This window comes from Rhagoletis pomonella, unplaced genomic scaffold (assembly GCF_013731165.1).
Source record: "Rhagoletis pomonella isolate Grant_MI unplaced genomic scaffold, Rhpom_1.0 Rhpom_scaffold_00012, whole genome shotgun sequence".
Taxonomy (NCBI): domain Eukaryota; kingdom Metazoa; phylum Arthropoda; class Insecta; order Diptera; family Tephritidae; genus Rhagoletis; species Rhagoletis pomonella.
The window spans coordinates 25031060-25041485 of NW_023458566.1; the positions used below are offsets into that span (position 1 = coordinate 25031060).

General features: G+C 36.3%; 2 protein-coding genes across 3 annotated transcripts in view; both read left to right on the top strand.

The window, feature by feature from the left end:
• LOC118748196 (neurotrophin 1) overlaps nucleotides 1–10426 on the top strand; it is a 62429-nt gene that overhangs the window by 15786 nt on the left and 36217 nt on the right. The gene's annotated exons all lie outside the window — the stretch shown is intronic.
• On the top strand, nucleotides 8713–10330 carry LOC118748198. The gene has a single exon (XM_036482582.1). It carries the CDS (start codon nucleotides 8852–8854, stop codon nucleotides 10292–10294), a length of 1443 nt encoding a protein of 480 aa, XP_036338475.1. The 5' UTR covers nucleotides 8713–8851; the 3' UTR covers nucleotides 10295–10330.

The window sequence follows — 10426 nt, forward strand, 5'->3', positions numbered from 1 at the left end:
ATTTTTTTTTCTTCTTCCATTCTTGCTCACGTTTTGGCATTTCTCTCTCGCAATTGCACCAGTGTGACCTCACACAAAAGTTATTCTCAAAAATCCTCTCTGATCGGCGCAATCTTGTATTCTATCATTCTTGGTCGAGTATAGGGTATGAACTCTATCTCTCTCTCTCTCTTCTTATAAAAAAAAAAAAAATTAAAAATAGTTAAGCTGTTAGCAGTTTTGTCACTTCAGAAACCAAATTAGCGGTAGTTTATTAATACAAACAGTGATAGACCCCTAAGACAGTGTGGTAGGATATTTGTAAATATTTAAAACATTCGTAAACTTTTTATTCCTTGAATTACATTGTAGTAACGTAACAACTTTCCAAAAATTATATATCAAGGCATGAAGTAGTATTCAATTGTAGATAAACTAGACTCTCAGTTCGATCTTTGACAAAGTTTACAAAACTCCGCATTGTCCAAATGCGTAAGCCAGCGTAGCATGCTTAAATTTTGATTTTTTTTTTCAGTTGCGTTAAAAGTACTTGTGTATGCTTTGGTGGCAGTTTTTTTGCGGCAGATCAAAATAGAATAAAATAAAACTATAAAGGACTTAAACTGCATTTACATGAGTCGATTCGACATCGCATCACCAAAAGCCTGTGTAAATGATGTTTCCACTTACTAGGCAGCAAAGAAATCGCTTGCCCCAAGTTGGCCGTAGGTCAACTATTGAAAATCGACTTTTTCTCGATAGAACCCTTATTAGTTGCGTTCGCGTAGCTGTTAAGTGTTCATGTTTAACCAAAACTTACAAGTTTTTGCGTTCGCGTACGCAAAAAACTTGCAAAGTAGGGGAAATGGAGAGAGCAAAGTGACATTTCATTTTGAGGGGAGCTGCTGGTTTCTGCTGGAAAAATTTTTGCCAACAGCAATTTGCAAACAGGAAAACAGCTGCTTGCCATTTACGCAAATCACAAAATTGAATTTGATGGTTTGGAAGTTAAAAATAACAAAATGCGACTAATTAAACTTGTAAGAAATAAGTAGTTATTTGTTTAATCAATAAACTGTGTCATTATAACACTTTGTGATGACTTTTCGTACGTTTTAAATTTTACACTTTTGAATATAAACAAAAATTATATCAGCAGTTCGTCTAACTTGCAAGTTTCTGCAAATTTTCTGTTCGCGAACTGTTTTGGATATTTCTCTCTTGTGAGAGAACAGATGACATTCCGCCGGAATTTGGCAGTTGGTTGGTTTTTACTGGAGATTTTAAACGAACGCACCTATTATCTGCTAGTGAATATGAGAATTCAGAATGAGGTTAAAATTGGCTGTCCAACTTTTATGAAAGCGACATTTTGGCATCTTAGGTGAATGATCTTATTTCAGTAAAATTCAGTACATCACGAGCTTTTAATAAAAAACAAATGGTTGTTCAGAAACTATAAGAAAACTTTTTTCATGTTGTACTCGACCGACCTTACCTACAACCGACACTAAGCGTTTTTGTTACTGTATAAAAAGCTTCGAAACCCTCAAAGCTTTTAACACATTTACTGAGTTGTGTGAAATATTTTTCTGGTTTGTCGAACTCAAGGGAATCACTTAAGGACTGATTGTCCCTTCATGCAAAATAATATATATATATATATATATATATGTAGATGTGATTTGACAAGGAACCATTAATAACATTAATTGATGAAAACTGTCATTGTAAAATTCATCATGAATGAAATGTTGTACAAAAAGTTAAATATACCATTTCTGTTTTTACCGAGAACAAGATTTGACAAACAATTCTTTTTGTAATTTTTATGGAAGCTAAAAAAACCGTTATTTTCATATCCGAGCGCACTTGTGCACACGGGTATTATAACATTGTTCGTATAACGGTTGTTTGTAACAGCCAAAACGAATCGAGATATATATAGACAAATGTATACATAAATGATCAGGATGAAAAGAGAAATCGATTATGCGGTGACTGTCTGTCCGTCCGTCTGTGTACACGATATTTGTACCAAACTCGGTATTTTTATTGTGCTTGCCACATAAAAGCAAAACGTTGAAAATTATTGAAATCGGACTAAAATTACGGCCGCCTTTCTAATAACGGTAAATCTCAGAAATGCTTGAAACTGCAATATTTCGAAATTGAAGGACGCTAATTTACTCAAAATTGATACACCCGGCTTACCATCTAGCGGTAGCTTTCGGAAAGGTGAAAAAACATATATTTAATACTTGCGCCGGGTATTTAATGTGCGGCTCCGCCCGAACTTAGACTTTCTTACTTGTTAATATTGCACAAAGTTGGTAACTTGGATTTACACGGGTTTTGTTAAAGAAAAAATAACCAAAATTAAATAACAACAAAAATAATGCGTTAAAACTTGGCAAAAAGTGGTCGGCTGTATTATTTTGACCACTGTATGTATTTTTATATATATATATTTAATTGGACATGCATATTGTACATAAAGGTATATACATAACAAAATTTAAAATTAATCTTGTATTTTTTTGCCTTTTTTTCATAACTGATTCTGCCTTTTCTCAAGTTTAAAATTCAAACCCTGGTTATTAACATCTTTTTATCGGAGACGCTACATTTTAAAGAGACGGTGCCACCTTTTTCAAAAGTTAAAATCAATTATAAAAGCTATAAAAGTTAAGTAAAAATAAGTTAAATAAAATATTACTACGAAGCGGGTGTTAAACGGAATCGGTTCCAAAACAATTTATTTCGCAAATATATCCTAGAGGGGCTGCCACCTGTTAAAATTTAAAATTAATTAATTAATGAATTAAATTAAATATCCCACATTGGGTGTCAAACAAAGCAGTTCAAAAAGGAATGAGTTCAAAATCCTACTAAAACTATGGCGCATTTCACCTCAAGTAACCCAACTTTTAAAATCGATGTCTTCCGATCGGAATGAAATTTACAATCTTAAAAAAAATTTAAACTGAAAACAAAGTTCTTCGCTTCAGTTTTATTTTTATCAGAAATATTTTTAATTTTTTTTCAAAGAGGGTTAATTTTTTGTTTGCTTAAAATAAATATGAGGTATTTTTATTTAAGGTCTTTGTTTGCAAAGCTATTAAGAAGGGGTTTGGTTTAAAAGCCCCTGTTTCGAGTTACTAAAGGCTTTTCTTGATAAATAAAAAGGGCGCATACCACTAAACTTTCTGTTAAGCAAAAAAAAAATGTAAAGAATTAATCCTTAAAAAAAGTAAAAAAAAAATCGATTTCAAAAGTAGGGTCACTTGCTTGAGGTGAAATGCCCCATGTATCATATTTTTTGGAGCGGATTCTATTCCAAATTGTAAGTTGAACATATGGATTCGTTTGCCATTTACAGATTTAAAAAAGCTTATTACGAAATCATTTTGAAGAGGATTGCCAACTATTTCAAACATTAGATTCTATTTTAATAATAAGTAATACTTAATTTTTACAATATGGGTGGCATAGGAATGAGATTTAAGAAATCTTCATTTTGAATGGGGATGTGCCGTATAAAGATTATTCCAGATAACCGGATTTCGGATACCATGTAAAAAATAATAGCCGGATTTGGATATACTGAACTAGATTTTTAAATTGAATGCTCTATAATCGAACTCCGGAAATCCGGCTGAACTTTATCCAGTATCGGGCCGGATAGTCGGATAACAGAAAAACGGTCGTATTAGCCGGATTCCGGATATCTACCGGATACCCGGCACATCCGTAATTTTAAAAATCCTTATCATCTGTTTGAAAGTCAAATCCAAATTTTTCATAAGTTAAATCGAAACAGGCGTCCACCATTGGCGTCAGTTGGCAGAGAAGAAAAACTCCGTCATGCTTTGTTGAACTCGGCCAAAATCGTTTAAGCGGTTACAGCTGTCAATAAGAATAAGAAGATATCGAAACAGGTATGAGAAAGTTTTGTTTCGAAAATATTTTTAACCCTCAATGACTGTGCTTAGACAAAGACACATAACTACTGATGTTGGTCTGTGCGACCACGCAAACTTTACTGTTAAGTAATAAAAATATATGTATATCGTTTCACCAAAAACAATTATAGAGAAATTATTATTTAAATTTTATCAGCGGCATCTGCAAAACACTTGTTAAGAACAAAAACAAAAAGCAAAATGTGATTAATTTTTTGTAAGAAAAACACAGTTTTACAATGAAACTAATTTACATTAGCAAAAGTAAATAAAAAATTTAGCAACTTTCGCAATTACTAGAAACGAGGGAATGTTCTTAGTAAGGAATTTTTCTTGGCTTTTCAACGCTGATTTCTTATTTCGCTATAAAAACAAGCAACAAATATTATAAGTCTTTACAATAATGTTTGTTATTAATTTCAGGCATCAGTAAAAATACCAGTACTGCTCGAAATTCTTTCAGATTATCCGACAGATATAATTCAATAGATAGACCACGCGCGAGCAATTACTACCGCGCTTTTTATCCCACACGTTTGCTCGCTACGGTAACCAACTCATTGCAGACTCGGTAAAAGCTATTCGTGGATAGAATGAAATTTAATGGCACGTAAACGAAATACAAATTTTAGTCTACAAATTGTGTCGTGGTCTGAGAGACCAACAAATGTTGAAAGTCAATTTAAATTAAATCACTAAGCTAAATGAAACATTAAAAAATGATGTCAAATCAAACAAAAGACGTTTGTTCAAGAACACTTAATTTCGAATAAGTTTTAAAAGGGGTTGCCACCTGTTTAAAAGTGTATATAAATTTAATTACAGCATGAATGTCAAACGAAATATAATGAAAAGAATTTTGTTTAGAACAGAGTTGCCACCCGTCGGTAATAATAATAGTGACAATAATAATAATATTTTGGCGCTTACACTTTTGCCAAGTGATTGGCCCAGTAAAACCCAGTTTCTTCTTCTTTTTCTTATTTGGCGCTGTAACCGCCTAAGCGATTTTGGCCGAGTTCAACAAAACACGCCAGTCGTTTCTCTTCCGTGCCAACTGACGCCAATTGGAAATGTCAAGTGAAGTTAAGTCCTGCTTCTTCCTCTGCTACCGCCAGCGGGTTACGAGTCGAATCCTTTCAGAGCTGGAGCGTTTGAGTCCATTCGAACGACATGGCCAAGCCAGCGGAGCCGCTGTATTTTAATTCGCTGCACTAAGTCTATGTCATTGTAAAGCTCATACAGCTCATCGTTCCTCGTCTGCGGTACTCGTCGTCGCCAACGTGTAAAGGCGTGACTTCTAGAGTGTAGTTCTCGTGTGTCCTGTGTTCTGAATTGCCTACCCCCATTTAGGTGTAAATAAAGAATTGGAAGTCCTTTTATATACCCCTCTTGCCAATTCCTGCTACATACATATACATGACCATATTTTAACCTGTTATCAAATATTTGAACAATTTTAACTTTAAAACGTTTTTTTAAGCAAAAAAGTGCCGAAATTACTAATTTTTTCATTGTCACTCGAAGAAATCATAAGAAAGAATCGTTTAATAACTTTGGTAATTTTTCAAATAGAATGTTAGTGTTTGAAGCAATGGACGTAGGCATCAAATACAACATATCTGTGAAGTGACAAGAGTGCACCACGAAAAAAAAATGGCAGCATGCAGAATATCTGTCGCAGCCATTTTGTAATTTTTTAAATTTTAAGATTTTTTTTTATATTAATAATTTAAGTTACTTCAAAATCTTAAAACTAAACTAAACTAAACTAAACTTCTATTTTTACAAGTTTTATTGGTGCACTCGAAATTCAACCTAAAATTGTTATATACGTGAAGAAAGAAATATACATCTAAATAATAATAAAAATCTTAAACGCCAATATTTATTAATCACTTTTTAATAATTTGCAAGGGCGTAGCCAGGATATTATGTAACGGGTAATTGTAATGTAATGTAATTGTACCAAAGACTGAGTTCACTGCCCATATCTTGATCATAGATCTGTTGAAAATGCTTCGCGTTCTTTTGTAACTTTTCACTGGAACAATTAAGCTCTGCCCAGAATTACAGCGGACGTCGGTAAAGCGATCTGCGGTAAGTGAACAGCTGAACAGTTGTCGCAGTGAAATCTGTCAGAGTAAACACAATTGCGGCGCACGACGGCTTCCGTCAGTTGCCATTTTGATTTGAAAATTATCATTAAAATTAAATATTTTTTCCGCACGTGCGTGTGTGTACATAGACTTTCTGGAAATATGGATGAAAACATTAGCAAACTTGTGAAAATAATATAAATTACTACAATCAACCGTCCCTGCTGGGCGGTGAAAATATAAATAAATTTAAATCAACCGAAAAACGTCGGTGGAAAAACGCTGCCGCCGCACTTATGGACCATTCCATATGCCGTTGTGAGTTTTAATTTTGACAGTGGTTAACCGTCGACCGCTTTACCGTCGCCCGCTGCAATTCTGAGTAGAGCTTTAGTCGAATACAATGGGTGCAATCTAGACAGCGGAAAACCTGGAGTATTTTCATTGGAAAGGCGTAGTTGTAAAGAGGCCGTTAGTGAATCCAGATACCATTTTATTATAGACCGTCGCCAACTCCTAGATCGGCTGTAATCATACGGGATTTTTCAATTAACTCCGTAGTGACTCCTTCTCCATCCTTGCGATCATTCTTAACCACCTCTAAAATATTTTCAATATGCTGACCAATGGCGATGAGCTCTAGTTATTGTCTTCATTTGCAAATTGTTTACTGTAGGTTCTAGCAACGTTGAATATTTAGCAATTATCATTAAAGCAATGATGAACATCGGCCTTATTATAGCAGCACACAATTGATACGCAGGCTTTCTTGTGAAAAAGTTTCCCTGAATTGACAACTATTCTAAAGCTTGCACAACTTCAGGAAAATTTCCTGATAGCCTTATATTTTGCCGACCATCTTGTTTCATACAAACATGATATATTAGGATAATAATTCTTGCGTGTCGTTGATTCGCAAAAAAAAAGTTTGTCACATCTTTTAGGGTATAAATAATAATTCTTATTTCTGGAACCTCGTTTGAGTCATTCACAACAAGATTTAACAGAAGAGGTGTTTTTCTCGTTGGGTTCTCCATCCTGTTCATCACAGAATGGTAAGAGAAACTCAAATGGGTGTTTCATTCAATTCTGTACCAATTCAATGCTTAACGCTATCCTTACTTCATTGGATCCATGATTAAAAACGCAGGCCTTTTGTGGAAATGGAGAGCATAATTACGAATTCGATTACGCATAAAACTTTGTATTTTTTATTTATTGATTTTTGAAATTTTCTCCTTCGTTATATAGCTGTAAGGGGGGACATTCGCGAATGTGAAAAATATGACATTCGAAATATCCCTAGTACGTATCATAATAGTAATAGATTGGCGCTTACATATATGTTAGTGTTTGGCCGAGCTTCTCCTCCGACTAGTGGTGTGCGCTTTGATGTTGTCACACAAAGCGGAGGGACCTACAGTTTTACGCCGACTCCGAACGGCGATTGTATTTTAAGGAGAAGCTGTTTTTCATGGCAGAGGTTTGCCATTGCCTGCCGAGGGACGGCCGCTGTTAAGAAAAAACCTTTTTCTATATTTTTTGCGATGTTGCTTTCACCAGGGCTTGAACCCAGATGCTGATGAGTGAAAGCGCGCACTGCTTACCACTACACCACAGCGGCCGCCTAGTATGTATACTATGGGTGTACCTCAAACCAACTGCCGACCGCCGAGTTTATCAATGCCGAATTTTAACAGCCAAAATTAATCATTTCACGGAACCCTTGTGACTTGGGTTCCGCGGAACGCACTTTAGGAAGCTCTCGTATAAAGTATCATTGGAAAGGTATTGAACTACACTAAGTGTGTCGGGTGTACTCATATAATTCCTTAAATCGACAAAAGTAAAAAAATTAAGAATTCGGAGGATCGTTTGTAGAACTTGAATACATTTCTGCACACACCCTGCAAGAACTTACCAACGATACCTCAAACATGTAGACAAAAACTTCCTACTCTCGTGTACATATATACATATTTAGTACATACATATGTACATGTAAGCGGGACAATTTTCAGCACGCTACACTCTAAAAAATCTGTTTAAAAATGCGACTATAAATCGAGTATATTTTTGTTTATTTTTAAAAGTTTTTTGTAAATTTACACGATAAATATGTATTTTTCTCGTTTACTCATTTTCGCGTGTAAAAATCCTTTTTGCTAGCGACTTTACCCAATTCTACGGGTGAAATCAAACAGCAGATGTGTATTTTGTAGCTTTTACACACTTTCGTAGTAAATTTACGCACACCACAGCAGCTATATTACACACTAAAAAGTCCGAAATTTAAACAAACTATTCGTTGAACAATCGAGTATGTAATTTCGCGAATAATAAGGTAGGAAATCAGTAACCTACCTTTTAGCTAGGAAATCTACACAATTTTTTTTTTAGAGTGTACTGAGGCCGCTTTCGTATTTTTACTGTGGGCATATGTAGCCTATCGCAGCTTAAGTAAAGCAGAGCATTCGCGCGCTTACTTAAAATGCCTTTGCAGTCCACGAACAAAGTGCACTTCCGTTTTTTCATTATTGCCTCGACAATCTTGTGTTCAGTCTACATTTTCACACTGCATTTTCTCTGCATTTTCTCTCGCTTTGCCAGTTTATAAGCAACCGGCTGTAGCCGCACTATTCATTGGTTACCATTTTTGTCAATTAGACAGTGATTGGGAAACTGAAAATGCACGAAAACGTTTTATAAATTCCATGCAAGACCGAAATCGCGCAGTCGAAGTGTAACGTATGTGCAGTGCAGATGTTGAGGTAACGGTAAAAGTGAAAATTTCAGTGCTCAAAGACAATGCGAAACTCTGTTTGTATATTTGCGTTGAATCTTCTTTGTCTGCTGCATTCGTGCCGCACTCGAAAAGTGGATGAACTATTAACTGAGCTCAATAAAACTCCTCCTCCCTCGTCTTACCGTGTATCCGCACCAAAGCTGAAACAACCCTTAAATAGGGTACCGGCCCACCTTCAAGACATTGGCTATGTTTATGAAGACGCAGATGATGTGATTCATATCATTGAGCCTCCGCAACGATTTCAGTTATTGAAACGGCTCGTAAGTCAGACGGAAAGCCCACGAAAGCTAAGGATTACTCGCGTGGAGTCGATGAACCATTACAGTTTGCCAAAGCCAATGGCAATGACAGCCGCCACGGCCGAAATATTCAGTGCATCGAAATTCAAAACGAAAGTGAAGAAAATGCCCGAGTCTACGGTTAAACAGCTGCAACCAGTGAAGCAACAAATCGGAGGAGGCATAAAAGTAAATCAACCAGTCAAACTGCTTCATACGCGCGCGCATAATGGCATACCAGTATTCAGCAACGATGACTCTATAGACTTAGTGCCACAGGAAGCACAGACATTGGCAATGATGTCGCCACCGCTGCCACTGCCGCGCGAAATTTTGGCGGCCGTTCGTAAAACAGAGCGACTGCTTCAGCAGCAACCACAACAAAAACAGCATTTGCATCGAGTTACCCAGCGTCAAAAAAAGCTCGCAACCCATACAGTAGTTATTGGGCAAGCTTTCGAGCGTAACAAATTTTATCGAACCACTGATCATAAAATAATGGACGATAAATTACGAAAACCCCGCGTTCGTCGTGAAGTACGTAACATTCCTATTCATGCGGAGTCTTTCGCAGGAGCTCGAAGGACTGACAAGCTACCATCCGCCTTAGACGTCCTCAAAAATGCTAATTTGGACATTCAAAAGGGAACCAAGTTACTTCTGCACTTAGATGAGTTATTAAAAAATGCCAGCTTATATTTGCCTGATAAAGGCGAAGTTGTCGACTTGAGTGAAAAAAGCAACAACTCTAATAAGAGCTTTTTAAAGAGTATAACTAAATCTGATGCTACGAAGCCATTGGAACAGAGACACTCCCCCAGTCGAAACCAAAGTGCAAATAAAAGGCGGAGAATATTCACTGACGTAAATGTAAACAAACAAAATGCACGCACAAATCTAGCGCTGATAGAGGGCGCAAACAAAACTAATTATAATCAATTTACAGCCGGTTCTCTTCTCTACGATGATGTCATGTCCAATATTCGAAACATGCTGCATACGAAAAATCGTCAACTCTTAGAGGATCAACAAAACAGCAGCTTTAATGGAAGGGAAGTGACAGTGAACTTCAACGGTTCTCTGCCCCTTTTACCCATCGATAATGGCGAGCCAATAGAAGTGAAGCAATTGCAAGAGTATATTTATGAGCTGCAGCGTATTTAAAAATCTTTACAAAACCAAAACACCGATGTTTCATCGGCGCCCACACATCGGCAATCGGAGCAATCTGCGAATATCACTGACTCATCTGACTGGTACCTGATTACTTCGCAGGGCTCAATTTATGAAGCGCGG

Excerpts from the sequence above, each read along its gene's own strand:
- LOC118748198 (XM_036482582.1), top strand. The coding sequence starts at position 8,852 with ATGCGAAACTCTGTTTGTATATTTGCGTTGAATCTTCTTTGTCTGCTG.